This window comes from Orycteropus afer, unplaced genomic scaffold (genome assembly GCF_000298275.1).
Source record: "Orycteropus afer afer isolate SDZICR_OR568_19922 unplaced genomic scaffold, OryAfe1.0 scaffold00085, whole genome shotgun sequence".
Classification (NCBI taxonomy): domain Eukaryota; kingdom Metazoa; phylum Chordata; class Mammalia; order Tubulidentata; family Orycteropodidae; genus Orycteropus; species Orycteropus afer.
Window position 1 is genome coordinate 5,065,545 of NW_006921672.1, and position 20,585 is coordinate 5,086,129.

At 42.1% G+C, this 20,585-nt stretch overlaps 1 protein-coding gene across 1 annotated transcript in view; it reads right to left on the reverse strand.

Annotated features, from left to right (window-relative positions):
- Positions 1-3,652: 3,652 nt before the first annotated feature.
- The window catches only part of B4GALNT2 (beta-1,4-N-acetyl-galactosaminyltransferase 2), a 50,678-nt gene continuing 33,745 nt past the window's right edge, over positions 3,653-20,585 (reverse strand). The window contains exons 5-11 of the mRNA XM_007942176.2: positions 19,988-20,025; positions 17,482-17,662; positions 16,432-16,518; positions 7,713-7,900; positions 5,274-5,414; positions 4,276-4,495; positions 3,653-3,858 (exon numbers count right to left, since the gene is read on the reverse strand). Coding sequence (XP_007940367.1) covers positions 3,653-3,858; positions 4,276-4,495; positions 5,274-5,414; positions 7,713-7,900; positions 16,432-16,518; positions 17,482-17,662; positions 19,988-20,025 — 1,061 coding nt within the window. The remainder of the gene's footprint in view (positions 3,859-4,275; positions 4,496-5,273; positions 5,415-7,712; positions 7,901-16,431; positions 16,519-17,481; positions 17,663-19,987; positions 20,026-20,585) is intronic.

The window sequence follows — 20,585 nt, forward strand, 5'->3', positions numbered from 1 at the left end:
GGTAGCGACTGGGATCTTAAAAGCTTCCAAGTGGCCATCTAGATGCGAAGATGGGTCTCTCCTCCTACAGAGCAAAGAATGAGGAACACCAAAGACTTACAGAAGCAATTAGTCCAAGGGACTGGTAGACCATGTGATCCTCAGCCTATATGACCATGAGACCAGAAGACCTAGATGGTGCCTGGCTACAATGTCAACCACTCGGAGGGGGATCAGTGCAGGAGATCCTGGATAGAGTGGGAAAACAATGTGGAACAAAACTCAAAATCATAAAAAAAAAAAAAAAAAAAGACCAGGTTTGGTGGTCTGATAGAACCTGGTGAGAGCCCAGAGACTATGGCCCATAGTTACCATTCAGGTCTGGAACTGAACTCACTCCTGTGGCTTCCAGCCAAACAACAGACAAGCATATGGGGTGAACATTTACATCAGGAAGATACACTCCTTGGAGTGTATATCATGGGAGAACAGAAGGACATTGTTTACACAGGGAGATAGCTTGGGGGCCAGGAGTGCTTGGGAGTGAAGGACACAGGGAAGAGGTAACTACGGGGAGAAAATGGGAAGAGAGCTGTTACATTATGGGGAATTGCAGTCAATGTCATGAAACAAACTATATGAACTGCTATATGGAAAATTAATTCACTCTGTAAATTTTCACCCAAATTATAATAATTTTTTTTAATCACTGTATTTTCCAAAACAAACAAAAAATATTTATCTCTTCTCCAAATGATGGACATTTGGGTTGGTTCCAGTATGAGTCTAATATAAATATGACAATTCTTGTACAAGCCTTTTTTTTGTTTGGAGTATATACGTAGGAATGGAATTGCTGGATCATAGGGTAAGTGTATATTTAAGTTTATTATAAATTGCCAACAAGCTTCCGAAGTGGTTGTTTTCACTTCCAGAAGTGTATGTTTCTTATTAGCCTGCAATGAGGAGCTTGTGCCGGAATCAAAATCAACCACGTCTCTAAACATACTGTTTTACTTTAGCTGGTATTTTTTCATGGCAAGACTTTCTCAGTGAGTTACATTCTGAAGCAAGCTCCTTGTCTTATTGTGGACCAGTAATAATCTAAGCAATTATGACCTTAGCAATTTCTAAAGTATGAAACAAACATCATTTTTCTTTAAATTTCTTGCATTTACTTCAATTTACCCTTGAAGTAAAATTTTTACACTTTCAATAGTTACATTTTATTTATTTTTAAATCTAAGGAATTAAAAAAAATGTAACTGTATTGAAAGTGTAAAAATTTTATTTCAAGGATAAATTGAAGAAAGTGCAAGAAATTAAAAAATGGTGTTTCATACTTTAGAAGTTGTTTTTCTTCTGAAATATTAACATGAGACATTATAATTAATATAAAAATTTAAAATAAAAATCATCTAAAACTATTTTAAATTTAATTTTTAGAAATTTAATTAAATCTTACTAAATATTTTTATAAAAGTAACATCTTCAATTTTAGCATTCAATGCCAGTCTAATTGCCAATGTAAAGAAGTACAGCACACTTCATGCATGGTATGGTCAGACCTACATATGTAAAAATTGAAGAATAATGCAAGTTGTTTACTATTTTTAAATGTGCTTAAGCTACATTCAAAGTGCCCAGGCAGTTTCACTACAGAAATAGATTGCCCAACCTTCCTTCCAAGGAGTGGCTAGTGGGTTTGAACCGCTAGCCTTCTGGATAGCAGCCAAATGCCTTAGGCACTACGCCACCAGAGCTCCTGATCCACTTCTAATGATCCTTAATTTCTCATACACAATTCTGTTTGGGGAGAATAAAAAAATTTGATTGCCAGTTAATATCCATATCTGGGAAATACTGAATTAAACAAAGTTACAAATTTCTTTACTGAAGGATTCTTAGAGACTTTAATATCTAATGTGAATTGTGACTTCCCAAGAGCGAGATGAAATATAAAGTATTTGTCAAAGTTATTTGGCCACCAAAGTATTTTCATGAAGTTTTATTAATATATAACAGAAATAATGGCACAAACAGACATGTACACTTATGTTCATTGCTACTTTGTTTACAATAGCAAGTAAGTGGAAACAATCAAAGTGCCCATCAGTGGATGAATGGGTAAGTAAATTGTGGTACATACATACAATGGAATGCTACACATACATAAAGAACAATGATGAGTCCTTGAAACATATGGGTGAGATTGCCCCATCTTCCTTCCTCAGAGTGGCTGGTGGGTTTGAACCACCAACCTTCTGGTTAGCAGTCAAATGCCTTAGTCACTGAACCACCAGAGCTATAGAATATAGAGACTTGTTATTTTGAGTGATGGGAAAAGTGGCACCAAATGTGGATAGCACAGCCAAAATAAAAATGAATGAGCAGATTTGGATGGGTATAGGCATATTGTTATACAGGGAGGTACAGGTGTGCACATAGGTGAGAACAGATAGAACTGTCTATAAATACAAATATGTGAGTGCAAGCACACATATTCATTGGAAACACAAATACAGGTACTCTTCAGACATAACCAAACACCTTCCAAGATCGGTTTTTTGGGTTGGAAGGCTTTTGACCATTGTCTCATGAACAACTCAGTGTTACTGAATAATCTGTGTGGAAATTGTCAAATGGGAACCTAGCTTGCTGTGTAAACTTTCACCAAAAACTCAATAAAATATTATTTAAGAAGTAGGAGTCTTCAGGAAGAGCCATGGTAGGTAGAAACCATAAAGGCAGAACTAGAGGAGTAGTTGTAAAACCTGCTGACATGCAGAAAGAGCCTTCCTGGCCCTCGGAATGTTTTGATTTGCCACTGTACTTACACTGTGAGTGAAGCATCAGTGATGTCTGTTCATCATGACATCTTAACACCAACTCCAAGTTTAATCTTTGGCATTCTGGAATGTATCTTTGAGGTAGCAAGTCTGATGCCAAGGAAGCCTTTGTTCTGGTAGACAGTGGAATGGGCCCAATGCTCTTCTCCTTTCCTCTGTGTGCCTGATCCCTTCCATCTATTAGACTCTGGAGTAGTTACTCCACGGAGCCTTCCTCAGTGGTCTAGGTGATGGTGACATCTCCCTGCTCTCATCTGCTCACCCTGGCTGCCCAGTTTTGTTATTGGACTGAACTGAACCTCATCAGAGGTTATTCATATTTTTTGAGTCCATCTGGTAGCAGTGATGCTGAAGAGACTCTGCTATTGTATATTGATATAATTTCCCAAAAATAACCCATTCTTTTCACAGTGGATACCAACCCATCATATAATCTTTTACGAGAGATCAACTGAGATGATATGAAACCATGTGCAAATGCTTCACAAGTAAGCACTATTCAAAAAATAATGATTCTTACTTACATAGTTTCTGTTGCCCTGGTTAGTGACTGGTCCATTTCTAATGACTCTTAACCTTTGACTGGTGCTTTTGTAACTTATGTTACATAAAATATTTAATATCTAGCCATTTACAAAGAAAGAAATAGAACATAAAGTGTGTTGTGAGGTCTGGTTTATGACCCATTTGCCCGTACCTACCAACTGATTCAATTACGATGTTCATCTTATCAGTAGTCTGTTTTTTGGCAGCCCTAACACCAGTTCCACTGTTCTAAATACTTATAATCAGGCAGTCTAGTGCTTTTCCTACCACTTGCACCTTTATGTGGAGCACTGTAGATGGTTCTTGAAGTAGTGCAGAGCCAGCTTGAACTGGACCTGAGCATTGGTGTTGGCCCGGTATATACTATAGGTCTTCTCCAAGGCAACCAACTCTGAGTCCACTGCTTGGGAACGGGCCTGGTGACTTATAATCACTTCTGGGCAAGACCCCACAAACAGGCTTCCTAGCCCATCAATAAAGAACTCTGCAAGAAAAGGGAGAGCAGGAGAAGGAACTATGAGCTTCATTCAAATGCCCTGATCTGAGAGAAGATCCCTGGCAAGGTTCAGCCCCATGAAGATCTACACCCTTAAGGACTCTTGGAACCCGCCAAGTTGGAAGGAAATAAATAAGCTCATATCTCAGGCAGCGATATGGGGCAGATTTAGAGAGACACAGAGGAATTTTCCAAGTAGAACTGTGGACTCCAGTCCACGGGGGGGGGGGGGAGCAGTTAACCAAATACAGGGGGGACAAAGAGAGGGGACAGTTAACCAAATACAGTCACATGGAAAAGCTTTCTGGAAAAAGAGACCATGATCAGTGGGGTATGGCCCTTGGAAAGAACAAACTTCTAAGGTTAATGCAAGCCCAGCTCCCTTCACTCTTCCAACCTCTTCACCTGAGTGAGCCACTCGTTGCAGGTGAGGATCGAAGCCAACTCTTTGGAGTCGCTCTGTGTGGGCCAGGAAGAAGTTGACGACTCCGCTTGTCACCACACAGTTGGGGAAGCTGTCCAGTGGCCCGAAAGATCCTGGCCTCCGGTGAATACAATCCCCACTCTTACTCTGTTCTAGCAACAGCTTAAACTGGAACACGTTTCCAAGCACACTTCCTCCTACCTATTGGTGGGCAAAGAAATCCACATTAGAGAGCACAGACTCAATATTCTCTTGCCTCTTCCAGGAAGCCTTATTGGACTGTATCTATAAGAATTACACTCTTTCTGTATCTACTCTTCAAATTATCCCTCAGTTAAGGCAGTTACTGGTTTATGAAAGTGTGTCTTTAAGTAAACCTGTAAGTCTAGTCTGTAGGTAATTCGGAACAGGTGCAATGGTTCTCATTTAGCTTTACTTTATGAGTAAGAATTGACTCAAAGGCAGTGGTTTTTGTTTGTTTGTTTGTTTTTGGTTAGTGCAAGAAAAGGCTTGAAGATTTTTCAATGATTTAAAACCTGCACATGTAGCAAGTGAAGGTGATTGTGATGAGAATTTATTGTGAGTAGGGATTGGTCCAAGGAGCTCTGGTGGTGTAGTGCCTAAGGCATTTGACTTCTAACCAGAAGGTTGGTGGTTCAAACCCACCAGACACTCCGTGGAAGTAAGACTGAGCCATCCACTTCCATAAGGATTTACCACCTTGGAAACCCAAAGGGGGTTGCTATGAGTTGGAATTAGCAGTGAGTTTGGTTTTGGTTTAGGGATCGGTCCAATGTTTCAAAGTGAGGGCAAATTTACATAACATTAAAAGACAAGTACAAGTTGTCTCTAAGTTAGAGGTTCCTAACTCCAGGGCTGCCTGTGCCTTCTTTTTGCTATTGCAGCCAGAGCCTTCACCATACTAGTGTTGGGTCCTTTGGATTTTTATTTTCCGCTGATCTCAGACAATTTCCCTTACCACATCTAGTTCCGTTTTTTCCAGGACATCCACTAGCACCTCAATCTTGGTCTTGTTGACGAAGAAAAAGTCATCATCCACCCAGAGAACGTATTTGGTGGTGACCTGAGATATGGCTAGGTTCCTACCAGCAAACCAACCCTGCAGTAGGAATGAGGTTAGATCAGTCATTACCAACCCTGGCTACATGTTAGAATGACCTGAGGAGCATTTTAAATTCCCAACACCCAGGCTGCATCCAGAGCAATCAGATCGATGGAGTAGGGTGGAATGGAAGCATCAGGATTTTTTTTTTTTTAATTGCAATTTGGGTGAAAGTTTATAAATTCATTTTCCATACAGCAGTTCATACATATTTTGTTTCATGAGAAAATGCAATGGTTGCAGTTCCCCACAATGTAACAGCTCTCTTCCCACTTCCTCCCAGTAGTTACTTCTTCCCTGTGCCCTTCTTTCCTATGCATTCCTGCCCCCTGAGCTATCTCCCTGTGCAAACACTGCCCTTCTGTTCTCCCATGATTGATCCTTCTAAGGAGTGTATCTACCTGATGTAGCATCAGGATTTTTTAAAGCTCCCAGGTGAACCCAGTGTTCTACCAGGATGAGAACAGGGCTTCCAACTGGCTCATTCTGGTTCGAACCCCTGATGAGAACTTGCATTTCTACTCTGTTGTTGTTGTTATGTGCCGTCGAGTCGGCCCCAACTCATAGCGACCCCTCCTTGGGTTTCCGAGGCAGTATCACTACGGAAGTAGGATTGCCCAACCTTCCTTCTGAGGAGTGGCTGGTGGGTTTGAAGCGCCAGCCTTCTGGTGAGCAGGCAAGTGTTTTAGCCACTATGCTACCAGAGCTCCCATTTCTACTCTAGATATACTGAATTAGAATCTACATTTTAACAAGAACCCCAAACTGAACTCACTCCTGTGGCTTCCAGCCAAACCATAGACAGACATATGGGGCGAACATTTATATCAAGTAGATACACTCCTTGGAGTGATCAATCTTGAGAGAACAGAAGGGCAGTGTTTGCACAGGGAGATACCTTGAGGGGTGGGAGTGTGTGGGAGGGAAGGACACAGGAAAGAGGTAACTACAGGGAGGAGGTGGGAAGAGAGCTGTTACACTGTGGGGAATTGCAATCAATGTTACGAAACAAAATGTGTATGAGCTGCTGTATGGAAAATGAATTTGCTCTGGAAACTTTCATCCAAATCACAATAAAAATTTTAAAAAAAAGAACCCCAGGTGATTCTTACAGATCCTCAGGTGATTCTCAGGTAGACATAGAATGATGTGGAGAACTAGTTAAAATGTAGATTCTGATACAGTGTATCTGGAGTGGAAACCCCAATTCTCAGCAGGGGGCCAATCCCAATGAACCACTTTAAAGCCCTGCTTAAGAAGCACTAGGTTAAAGGAATCCATGTCTCAATGGAAATCTGGAAGAAGGGACAGTGCAGAGGCACCCTATACCTAGGGAACAGCAGGTATGGCACATGCCCTGGGCACCAATGAGCAGTTTCTATTCACCATCACAGTTTCCATCTCCAGCTCTGAGATATCACTCAGCAATTTAAAACCAATTGCCATAGGCTCTATTTTCCACAGATATGCCTCTGGGACAGTGACTCTCAGGAACAAAGACAGAGACCAAGAAAGACTAGAAAGTCCTTGCCCTTGTAGCCAATATGATTGATTTAAGTGCTTTGTCCCCTGACAGCATTTCTGTGGCTCTCCTTCCGTCTCCTGTTATGTTGCCTGGAAGATGTTGGGGAGAGCGCTCCGTTATGTTTATCTCATGGCTTAGAGCCAGTTCAGTCCAGTTTGGCCTTCTGATGAGGATTTGCATTTCTACCCCAGATATATTGAAATCACGATCTACATTTTAACAAGATCCTGAGGTGATTCTTATAGAGTGAAAGGGTTCAAAGACCTGTTTGCTTGAAGGAAAGTGTGTGTGTGTGTGTGTGTGTGTGAGAGAGAGAGAGAGAGAGAGTGAAAAGAGGGGAAGGTGAGATGGGAAGAGAAGGAGGTTAGAAGGCAGGGAGGGAGTCAGAGAAAGAGAGACACCCCAGCTTCAGCATGGGTGGCATGATAGAGATGCAAGGTTTTTGTAAGAGTGGATCTGATTGATCAGGAGCCTTAGAATGTTAGACACATCAAGTCACTTATTTGGACCCCACTCAATTTCCACACCAAATATGAAGAAAGCCTGGGTTAATCACCCCATTAATACAGAAATTTGAGGGTGACCCGATTTCTCTGTGACTCTGAAGTCAGCGGGGGTGGGGGGACTCAGAAGAGTGTTCTCACCCCATCCCACTCCAGGACCCTGCCTCCTTGGGAAAGCAGCTGAAGTAGCCCCATTCAGGGTAGGAGCTGACTCTGACCTGCTTGTCCTGGGACCCAGGGGTGTCTCCTAATCTTGGAGGAATGTACCTTCCCAAAGGGCATGGTGTAATACTCCACATGGATGTCATTAATCTTCAGGGGTTGCTTGCTGTCGTCAGCCACAATCACAGTCAGGTCCGGGTAATACTTGCGAATGCTGTGGAGCAGCACCTTGAGCTTGTGGGGGCGGAGGAACGTCTTGGTGGCAATGGTCACCAGGTCTCTGAGCTTTCTCTCTGGGCAAGAAAGAGGTGGGTGTCAGGATTTGTCTGGCAGGAACTTCACTGTCTTGACTTGTTTTGGTCTGATAGTTTCTTCTGCTGCTTCTTTTTTATTTTGTAACTTTTTATTGTGATTTGGGTGAAAGTTTACAGAGCAAATCCATTTCCCTTTTAACAATTCATTGATAGCAATCCTTTCAATGTAACCTCACTCATCTTACTTCCTCCCTGTATTTCTCATTTCCATTCTTCCTTCTCTCCTAACCCTTCCAGCTTTCCAAACTTTGGCCTTGGGCAAATACTGCCCCTTTGATCTAGAAGAATCTAAGGAATGATGTAAGAAATGCATACCTCCCTAGTGTTATTGTTCACCTTGTAGACCTCTCTATTGTTTGGCTGAAAGTTGAGCCATAGGGGGGTCAGTTCCAGACTCAAATCATGATCCGATAGCTTCTTTTTGCCATAGAATTTCAGTGCTTGCGGGCCTCATGCCCCTAATATATCAAACCCACCAAACCAAACCCATTGTCATTGAGTTGATTCCCACTCACAGTGACCCTATAGGACAAAGTAGAATTGCCCCATAGGGTTTCCAAGGTTATAATCTTTATGGGAGCAGATTGCTTCATCTTTCTCTCTCAGAATGGCTAGTGGGTTTGAACCACTGACCTCTCAGTTAGCAGCTGAGTGCTTTAACCACTCTGCCACCAGGGTTCCTTCACTAATACACAGTAGGTGCTAATGAGAGTTTGTTAGTTGGACTGAAAAATCAATATATTTAAGATGTACCCAACTGATAGAAATTTTGTGCTTATCTCCTGGAGTTTCCCTCCTTAGTTCTATGACATTTTCCTCCTGTCTGTTTTGATGCTTCATTTTACACGAATCTGTTACCAGGAGTTCTGGTAGTGCTGTGGTTAAAGCATTAGGCTGCTAACCAAAAGGTCAGTAGTTCAAACCCACTAGCCACTACATGGGCGAAAGATGAGGCACTCTGCTTCCATAAAGATTTACAGCCTTGGAAACCCTATGGGGCAGTTCTACTCTGTCCTATAGGGTAACTATGAGTCTCAATTGACTACAGTGTAGTGGGTTTTTGGATCAATACATTGCTTGCATTCTGCTTTCATTTTAAGACTAGGAGTTGAGACAGGCAGGGCTTTGTTCATCAGGAGATTTAACTCAGAGGATAACAAGGCCCAAGAAGAGGAGAAGGATCTAAAGGACTTAAGATCTGCCCCTGCCATCAGCTGTACCTCCTATAGAGAAGGCTGTCTGGTTGTTACCCCTCAAGGAAGACATGCTTGGAAACAGGTCAACTTGGAGATTGGAAGACTTGGATCCATCTTAATGCCTGTAATTTACATAAAAGTTTGGGAGAAAACAGTTTTCTATGGAAAAGACCCCATGATGAAACACCTGGAGCTGCTGGTATGTGTTTGGGATTCAGTCACTTTTTATGGAGCCCGACTCACTGATGGGTCTATGTGATATATGATGAGTATGTGGTCAGCTGGAGTCAAGGCATCCTGAAAGCCGCATCTTACCTATTATTTGTGGCTGAGTGTTCCATACCCTCATTTCAAAACCACTTTCTCAGAATGACAGAAATTAGAAGTCATTTCAGAACTCCCTTTTTAATACATGTTGCCTATAACTGCAATTCTTCCTGAATCTGAGGAAGGGAGGGGAAAAGATGTCAGTTAAAAGAATCAATTAAGTTGTGTTCAAGAGCATGTCAAATGAATCCTCTCCTCCCAAAGTCCAGTGTTTGGTTCTTTTGTTTTAGTAGAGAGAACCAGGGGCATGAATTACCAATGCAATATGGTCGAGGTTTGGGACTCGTGGCTAAGTTGGTATTGGAAGTTTCTGCTTCAAGATTCCTCCCCCCCCAATACATACAATGACAGTTACACAAATGAAAATACAGAGCTAGAGCCATGCTCAAAAATAGAATAAATTTCTCCCGAGGAACAGAAATAAAAAGCAGCAGGCATAGTTGAAGTTTTGACCTGATTATTCCGAGGTCAGAAGCAGGCAGAAGAGGCAGGAGGCCTATTCTGAGGGGTGACATAGGATGTGTGGGTCTAGAGCTAGAAACCAGGAACTGGAGCAAAGCTGCACTCCCTCCACCTTCCACTCCATACTACTGGCTGTGCAAGGAGTCCCCAAACAACTGTCATCCCTGCACACAGCCCTGGGTGATAACATAAACGATACTGCCTCCCAGCCAGGACCTGTACCAAGCCACCCTGAAGCCCATCTGGATCTTCAATAACTCCAATATCACTATAGGCCCCAATCCCCAAGAGTTAAGTATAAAAGGGTAGACTAGGAATCCGAGAATACTAGGGGTAGCAGCAATTATAAAACTGTGGGATGGGAGTCAGCTAACAGACTGGGAGTAAGCAAGCGAGCAGGAGAGAAGAAAACAAACAAGCAAACAGATATCTCTTACTCAAGGTAAGCCCACTAACAAAAATTCCAAAACTCTCACAGGAAACTAATATGAGGAACAACAGCCAACAGATCTACCAGATGGAAACTAACAGAGAAATCTGAAAAGGGAATAAAACAAAATGCTTGTGATCTTTAATTAGATAAATAAAAGAATCACATACTTGAAAAATAAAAAAAATATGGAACAAAAACAGGCATAAATGGAGGAAGAATATATGGCTATGAAAACAACATAAAATTATTGAAGATAAATGTTACGAACCAAAAGGGGGCATAACGTCAAATGTATTAAAAAAAATTTAAAGTATAAGAGAATGCTGTGAACAAATTTATGGTAATACATTTGAAATGTTAGGTCAATGGGTAATTTTATAGGAACATTTCTAAAACTGACTCAATGTACACATTGATCAATAACCATTAAAGACAGAATTGCTGTCTAAAAAAATTTCCCCTTTCTCTTGTTCTTCTTACTCATATTCCCACTCCTAGTCTCCCACTTGGACAAGAAAAAAGAAAAAGTAAAAACGAGGAGCAAGCACCAGGTAAGTCTTAGCAATCTTCACAGGACATGTAATTCCCGCTATTACAATGCATTTCAGAAAATCGGGAAACCTACCTAACTCATTTTATGAGGTTTGTATAATATTAACAAAACTGGACAAGGACATACTATGAAGAAGAAAAAAAAACCAGACAAGGACATTACAGGAAAAGGTAATCTCAGTTTTGAATATAGATGCAAGAATAAATAAAATAGCAAATTTAATTCAGCATTTAATGAAATAAAGTATCACAATCAAAGTGAGTTTATTCCAGAAATGCCAGGATATTTCATTAGCAGAAAATCTATCATTATAAATCACCACATGAACGCACTTATAGGAGAAAAATTATTTCAACAGATGCCGACAAATTAACTGCTAAAATTCAATTTTCATTTATAATTAAAACTCTTAGTAAGGGAAGTAGAAAAGAGAAAACAGAAACAGAAAAATTCTTAGCAATAGAGAAAGAAGAAAAGGCGGGAACTTTTTTACCGTAACGCATCTGCCGCACTCAACAGCAAACATGGGTGGGAAACCGTAGAATATGCTTCTTAAAGTCAGGAACAAGCTTAACTGCCTATCCCTGCTACCATTCAACACTGTATTGGAGATTTCAGCCAGTGCAGTAAGAGAAAGAAAGAAATGATAAGAATTGGAGAGGAAGAAGCAAAAATTATCATTATTTGCCTAAGACAACATGTATATACATATAGACAACGTATTTGTCTATATGTTAAAAAATAATAACCAGCAAGGGTGCTGTTTATAAGTTCAACACTCAAAAATCACTAATATTCCTATATACCAACAATAACCAATTACAGTAAAATCTGTGAAAGCTAGAACCTGTGTAAGGCAGAAACCTGTCAGAGAAGAAAAACTAGAATATTTTCTACTAAAATAAGCCCCATAAAAGTAGTAAAACTGCACCCTATCAAAGGCAGAAAACTTGAGAGACCTGGAAAAACAAGGCAGTTCTGTTAAGTTCCACCTTTCGCAGGTGTCACTGTAAAATGTGAAAGAAAAGATCCGATTCACAATTAAAAAAGTAAAAGGAACTTAAGGCTAAATCAAATGATGTATTGCATTGGGCAAATCTGCTGCAAAAGACTTCTTTAAAGTGTTGAACAAAACAAACAAACAGGTCACCTTGAGGATTAAGGTGTGTCTGGGCCAATCCATGGTATTTTCAGTCACCTCATCTGCATGTGAAAACTGGACAATGAACAAGAAAGACCGAACAAGAATTGATACATTTGAATTATGGTGTTTGTGAAGAATATTAAATATACCATGGACTTCCAGAAGAACAAACAAATCTGTCTTGGAAGAAGTACAGCCTAAATGCTCCTTGGAAGCAAGGGCAGCAAGACTTCATCTCATGTACTTTGGACATGTTATTAGGAGGGACATCATGCTTGGGACATTAGAGGGTCAGCAAAAAAAAGAGGAAGACCCTCAATGAGATGTATTGACACAGTAGCTGCAACAGTGGCCTCAAACAGCAATGACTGTGAGGATGTGTAGGACTGGGCAGTGTTTTGTTCTGTTGTACACAGGGTTGCCATGAGTTGGAACTGGCACCTAACAACAACAACAAAGCTAAATCCAGTAAAAATACAAGCAATTTCTTTACAAATAAAATTACACACACACACACACACAAAAAAAAAAAAAAAAATTGAAGAAACTGTAAAGAGACCAAAACATGTGGAGAGGTATACAAGATTCATGGCTGGGAATATTCAACTTTATAAAGTTTTCAATTCATCTCTAACTAATCTGTAAATTCAGTGCAGCTCCAATCAAAAGCTTACAGACTGTAGAGGCTCTTGACAAGCTGGTCCTACGATTCTAATGGAAAAGTAAGTGACCAAGAAGAGTTAAGAAAATTTTGCAAATGAAGTAGAGTGAGATAGGATTTGTCCCTACCAGATAGCAAAATCTGTCATAAAGTCTTGGTAACTGAACATTATGGAATTAGACCAAGGGTACACAAACAGATCAATGGAACCTAGCAAAGCCCAGACTCAGATCCCTGCATATATGGGAACTGGGCGTGTGATAGAAGTGGAAAGATAAGCAAAGGATGTTGTTGTTGTTATGTGCCGTCAAGTCAAACCCGACTCATAGTGACCCCTCCTTGGGTTTCTGAGGCAGTATCACTATGGAAGTAGGATTGCCCAACCTTCCTTCCGAGGAGTGGCTGATGGGTTTGAACCGCCAGCCTTCTGATTAGCCACTATGCTACCAGAGCTCCTAAGCAAAGGATAGGCTCTGCAATAAATGGTGTTGATAAAAACTAACTCCGAATGGATCAGAGACTTAAATGTAAAACCTAAAACTATAAAGTTCCTCAAGGAAAAAAATAGGGTAAAATTTAGGGGCCCTAATTTATGGCCTAAATAGACTATCAAGCATAACCCAAATTGCACAAACAGAAGATAAACTAGATGATTGGGACCCTCTAAAAATGAATTTTTTATATACTTCAAAAGATTTCTCCAAAAGAGTAAAAAGAGAACCCACAGAGTGAGAAAAAAAGGGACTTTTCTCTAAAATTTATAGAATACTCCAACCCTTGAACAACAAAAAAGACAATCCAATTTAAAAAATGGGCCAAAGTCATGAACAGACACTTCACCAAAGAAGATATTCAAGTGGCCAACAAACACATGAAGAAATGTTCACAATCATTAGTCATTAAAAAAAAACAAAAACAAACTCACTGCCATGGAGTCAGATCTGACTCATAGCGACCCCTCCTTGGGTTTCCAAGGCCATATTACTGCGGAAGTAGATTGCCCAACCTTCCTTCTGAGGAGTGGCCAGTGGGTTTGAAGTGCTAGCCTTCTGGTTAGCAGTCAAATGCCTTAGGCACTAGAGTTCCTCATTAGCCATTACAGAGATGCAAATCAAAACAATGGTGAGATAGCATCTCACCCCAGCACTAATTGCAAAGTTCAATGAAACAGAAAACAACTGCTGGCAGGGGTGTGGAGAGATTGGGACTCTCATACACTGCTGGTGGGACTCTAAAATTTCCACCACTGTGGAAAGCAGTATGATGATTCCTTAAAAAGTTGGAATTAGATATACCGTTTGATCTAGCAATCCCATTACTAGGAATATATCCTAAAGCAGTGAGAGCCAGGACAAGAACAGGTATATGCACACCCATGTTCTTTGCAGCACTATTTACAATAGCAAAAAAGATGGAAACAACCTAGGTGCCCATCAACAGAAGAATGGATAACCAAACTGTGGTATATACACACAATGGAATACTATGCAACAATAAAGAATAATGTAGAATCTGTTAAAAAAAGGGGGGGGGGCATAACGTGGATGAACTTGGAGGACATTATGCTGAGTGAAGTAAATGAATCACAGAAGGGCAAGTATTGTATTAGTTCACTATTGTAAAAAGTCAAGGAAAGGTTTCTATATGGAAGGAAGCTTTCTTTGTTGGTTACCAGGGATGGGGACAGAGGGAACACTGCTAGATAGGTAGAGACAAGTATTGATTTGGCTGAAGCGAAGGGCAATGTACCAAAAATGAGTGAGCAACCTGGTGGGACTGAGGAGGAGGAAGACAGAGAGAGGTACATGAGAGGTAAAGACAACAAAGAACACTTTTGCATGTACAGTACTGTGTTGTCAGTGATGGCAAGCATTGATCTACAGGTGGATAGATGGGTGGACAGGCTGAATGATCAGGTATGTCTAGGCAGGGGAGAGTGTGCCCAGGGCCATGTATAGGATTAGCAGACAATGTTACTACATGCATATTTGTATGTGCTGTAAGACTATCTGGGTGTATAGTAGAGCTGACAAGGGGCAAGTTTGTGGTGGCTTCTTGATCACACCCAGCTACTTGAAGGGAGTGAGTAGTTGGACCTATGGGCTCTAGATCATAGTCGCAAGGGACATCAAGCTCAATTGGCATAACATACTACACAAAAACATTGTTCTACATCCTACTTTGGTGAGTAGTGACTGGGGTCTTAACAGGTTGCAAGTGGCCATCTAGATGCAATGACGGGTCTTTCCTCCTATAGAGCAGAGAAGAATGAAGAAAACCAAAGATGCATGTCAACAATTAGTCTAAGGGACTAGTAGACTATGTGATCCTCAGCCTATATGACTATGAGACCAGAAGAACTAGATGGTACCCGGCTACCACTGTCAACCACTTGGAGGAGGATCTGTGTAGGAAATCCTGGACAGAGTGGGAGAACAATGTGGAACAAAACTCAAAACCATGAAGGAAAAGAAAAGGGAGGACCAGGTTTGCTGGTCTGATAGAGCCTGGAGGAACCACTGAGACTATGGCCCCTAGCTCCCTTTCAGGTCTGGAACTGAACCCACTTCTGTGGCTTCCGGCCAAACAAAAGACATACATATGAGCTGAACATTTACATTAGTCAGATACACTCCTTGGAGAGAACAATCATGGGAGGATAGAAGGGCTGTAGATGCACAGGGAGACAGCTCAGGGGGCAGGAATGCGTGGGAGGGAAGGACACAGGGAAGAGGTAGCTGTGGGGAGGAAGTAGGAGGAGAGCTGTTGCATTGTGGGAGATTACAGTCAATGTCATGACACAAAGTGTATGTGAACTGCTGTATGGAAGATGAATTTGCTCTGTAAACTTTAACCCAAATCACAATAAAATTAAAAAAACAAAAAACAAAAAAACAAAAAACCTCAATATCATAAAAAGGACCAGGTTTGCTGGTCTGATAGAACCTGATGAGACCCTTGAGACTATGGCCCCTAGTCTCCCTTCAGGTCTGGAATTGAATTCACTCCTGGGGCTTCCAGCCAAACAGCAGACAGCCATATGGGGTGAATAGGTAGATACACTGTAGATACATCAGGTGGATACACTTCTTGGAGTGATAAATCATGGGAGAAGAGAAGGTGTTTGCACAGGGAGACAGCTGGGGGTGGAGGGGGGTAGTGCATGGCAGGGAAAGACACAGGTAACTAGAGGAGGAAGTGGGAAGAGAGCTGTTACATTGTGGGGAGTTGCAGTCAATGTCATGAAACAAAATGTGTATGAACTGCTGTATGGAAAATAAAAATAAATAAATGGTGTTGAGACACCCCACATGATTATCCTACCTGATTCCTGATTACTGCATCTCTCCCTCACCCTCCTTTGACTTGGAAACTACCTTCATTGCAATGAAACTCCAGCATGAATGGGATCTATTTCTGAATTCTCAATTTGACTTCATTGGTATATATGTATTCATGCCCAGTGCCACTCTGTTTTTATTACAATTACTTATTAAAATATTATCATTTGTTTTTTTCAAAATAAGCACACATCATATTATGTATAAGTAAGCAGTATTAGAGGAGAGTGTCCTAGATTTTTTTTTCCCTTCCAAACACAGTTGTCATTTAGTAATCATCAGGACTGTTATTTTTGTCAACGCTCGCTCCTCCATCTCTGAAATGATCCCTTCTAAAGTTTACCAATAGCTCTATAGGGTCCCATTATGGGGCCCCAGGGACCAGGGCCTCACCTGGTCCAGGGTCATGTAACTTGGGGATGAGAGGGTGGCGAATGGTCACTGGAAACTTGGCCACCGAAGACTCAGACTCGAGACTCACTGCAAAAAGAAAGGAGGTCAGAGCCTGGGCACCATTAAATCTGGATCGTGCTCCACACTGCCTTGAGGAAGTCAATTCCAGCAGGAAATGCTGGCTGGAATGAGATTGAGGAGCCCAGAGAGTCTGGATTGGACTCTGGTCTTATTCTGGCTGCTAATTTGCTGTGTGTCGCTGGGGGCAATCTGCTGAATGCCTCCTAAACCCATCCTTCTTCTCCGTTGAGATTCCAGTGGAGTGGAGTCCAAGCACTGGGCTTGGAATCAGGATCCGGATGAAGTTCTGACTTTGCCATTTACTGTCTGAAATAAACCAAGTTGCTGCCAAGTCCAGCCTGGCTCATGGCAGCCTTCCGTGTGTCCGAGTGGAACTGTGCCCCATAGGGTTTTTGATGGATGACTTTTCAGAAGCAGATAACCAGGACTTTCTTTTGAGGTACCTCTGAGTGGACCTGTAGCATCAACCTTTCAGTAAGAAGCCAAACTGATTACATCACCCACCACTGCTGTTGAGTCCATGCAGAGTTACAGTGACCCTATAGGACACATAGAACTGCCCCATAGGGTTTCCAAGGCTGTCATCTTTACAGAACCAGACTGACACATCTTTTTCCTGTGGAGTGGCTGGTAAATTGGAACTGCTTTTTGGTTCGTAGTCAACTGCTTAACTACTGCACCACTAGGGATCTAGGAGGGAGGTTCAGCCCTGCCCTGGGAAGCCCTGGTCCAGTGTGGGAGACAGACCACAGACACTCAGTGTAGGAGTCTATCTAATGTGTATTAACCACTGCACCACTAGTACACTAGTACTGGGTACAGCAGTTGGGAAGTTAGGCATCTGGGATTATAAACAGGAACAAGAAAAGAATTTTAAACACCGGCAGGCTCTCTGGAGGACGACTTTGAGAGGGCCCAGTGGTGTGTTCTGGCTCCACAGCATTTGGAAATTCAAGGACAGGATCTCACCCATGTCTACCCGGTGGTGCTGGTACCCCGTGCTGGTATAAGTCACGTGATGGAGGATGAAATTCAAAAGCCCCCGGTTACTGGTCGAAATTATCAGTTGCTTCTGGCCTCTGCCCTGCACCACACTGTCTGGAGTGTCAGCAAGGGTGTTTAGTGTCCCCAGAGAAGCTGTCAGGGTAACCTAGGGATGGTGAGACAGAAAGACATTAAAATCAGGAGCTGAAAAATGTCTGTTCCTCAGAAAAGGTGCAACATAGGATGGGCAGCGGGGCAAGAGCACACAGGTGAGAGGAGAAGCATCAGGCATGGTGTTCCAGGTGGGGCTTCCCAAACCACTGTTTTTTTTTTAAATTGTGATTTGAGTGAAAATTCACAAAGCATATTCACTTTCCATACAGCAGTTCACATACACTTTGTCTTGTGACGTTGACCACAGTTTACCACGATGCAACAGCTCCCCTCCCACTTCCTCCTGATAGTTACCTCTTCCCTGTGTCCTTCCCTCCACACACTCCTGCCCCCTGAGCTGTCTCCCTGTGCATAAACAGCCCTTCTTTCTCCCATGATTGATCTCTCCAAGGAGTGTATCTACCTCAGGGAAATGTTCAACTCATATGCCTGTCTTTTGTCAAACCACTGGTATTTTTTGCTTTTAGAGCAGGATTCCTCTAGATTTCTTCTTATTCCACCTGTTTCTCCTTTTGCCTTCTCTCTGCCCACTCCTTTTCTTCCTCTGTCTGACCTCCACATGGAGTTTTTCAGAGCTTGGTTCTGGACCCTTTTCTCTTCTTACTCTATACCTTCACACTAGGGGATTTTCTCTGTTCCCAGGACTTTAAATACTGTGTATATACTGATGTTGTCAAATATGTGTCTTCTGTTCATCTCTTGCTGTAATCCTCCTGCTGATTCATAGCTCTGCAGAAAAGTTCCACGAGCAACTCACGCTCACATTGTTCAAAACCGAACAACTGACTTTTCTCTATAAACTCATTTCCCACCCTCTCTCCTCAGTTCTCAAGAATGGCACCATCATCAACTCAACTGTGGAGGGCGCCGAATGGAAGTCATCCTTGTTGTGCACTTCCCTCAGGCCCACATCCAATCTACTAATGAGTCCTGTCAGTTCTACCTTCCACCTGTAGCTGGAGTTGCTCCACTTTTCTCCATCTCCATTGCTACCCCCTAATGAAAGCTAGGGAGCTATGGTGGCACGGTGCCTAAGGCACTTGACTACTAACCAGAAGGCTGGCGGTTCAAACCCACCAGCCACTCCTCAGAAGGAAGATGGGGCAATCTACTTCCGTAGTGATACTGCCTCAAAAACCCAAGGAGGGGTTGCTCTGAGTCAAGTCCGACTCGATGGCACATAACAACAGCAACAACAATGAAAGCTACCTTCTTCTCTTGCTTTGTCTTCTGTAAAAGTCAGTTACCTTCATGAAAAGTAAACTGGAAACAGAAGGGCAGTATTTGCACAGGGAGATAGCTCAGGGGGCAGGAAGGCATAGGAAAGGACACAGGGAAGCAGTAACTACGGGGAGGAAGTAGGAAGAGACCTGTTACATTGTGGGGAATTGCAGTCAATGTCATAAAACAAAATGTGCATGAACTGCTGTATGGAAAATGAATTTGCTATGTAACATTTTGAGTCTTTGCTCAAATCACAATAAAAAAAATTTTTTTTTAAAGGTAAACTGGATTATGTTGCTCCTGCTGAAAACCTTTTAGTCCATCAGCCAAAAGACATTTTCTGAGAACCAAGATACAGACACTGGGAAAATAGTAGCGAGCAAGACAAATTCCCTGCCTTCAAGAAAGTTATAGTCTATAGGGGAAGAGGCCATAGGCATGTGATCACACATACAGAGTAATTCAGGTATAGATAAGTGATAGGAAGATGATAACAGAGTAATGGGAAAGTAATGGGTTTGGATAAGGGTGGAGGTGGAGGGGCAGGGAAGGCCTTTGGCGGATAGAGCAGTTTGGATTTGCTTACCATTCTAACCTCTGTCTAGCATGCAGAGGTGGGAAAACTAAAAACACTTTTCCAAGACACATTTTAGTAAGGTTTTGCATGTGATTTACATCCCACCAATCAGATAAGCTTGCATAAAACCATTTGGAGCTAAATTAAGTGGGGGAAAGAAAGGCGGGGCACAGAGCAACCATCTTGCTGGCATGAGCCGTGACAGAGGCAACATGAGGCAGGAGCTGCAGCAGTGGCGGTAGTCTCCCTGGGGACCTGGTTCTTTGATGTCTTGGGAGTCCTCCCTGGAACTCCAGCCATTTGCCACTCCCATGGCTGGAAAAATCATTCCTCTACACACCCCTGCCACTTTCCTCCTTCTCCAGCCGTGGATTCACATCTGATATCGATCCACATAAACCTACATAGGGGCTTCTGTCAGAGTCTCAGACCAGCCATAGCTAGGAGGATGGGACGTAGGCAGTGAGCAGAGGACAGGATGCTAAGGACAAAGAGGGGCTGGAAGGGGTCTCTTACCTCATAGAGGTGGGCATCTGGTCCTTCAAATTGGAGACCTGGAGGACATAGGGAAAAGGATCAAGAAAAAACACCCCACCATCTGAGAGGATGCCATGGGCTCTTTGATCATTTCACCCACCCAGTTGATGCCTACTCATCTTTTGAGAGTCCCCTCAAGTGCTGCCCTATCCAGAGTGCTCGCTGACACATCCCTTCTCCCCAGGGTCCCATCAGATGGTCTTCTATGGTATTTCTCAAGCCCTAATGGTCCTAACACCTCTGATTCCCAATCTCAGCTTCAGGTGAGTTCTATGAATTCATTTTCTGTTACTGAAAGGAAGGAAGCAATGGATAAATAGTGAAGGGATAATCATTTAAAACTGGCCGTTCAAAAATACTAACAACTCAATCCAAGTGTGTTTACTTTTAGAGTGTATCTCTATTCTAATATGACTAATTTAAGTTCTAATCCAAACACATACTCCCTTTGAGGCCTACAGGCAATTTACTAAACTCTCATTTGCTATGAAATTGGCAAAATAATATTTACCCCACAGGGTTGTTGTAAATGTGAGGTCAGTTTCAAAGGATGGATGCCCAGAGTGGAACCAGGTGA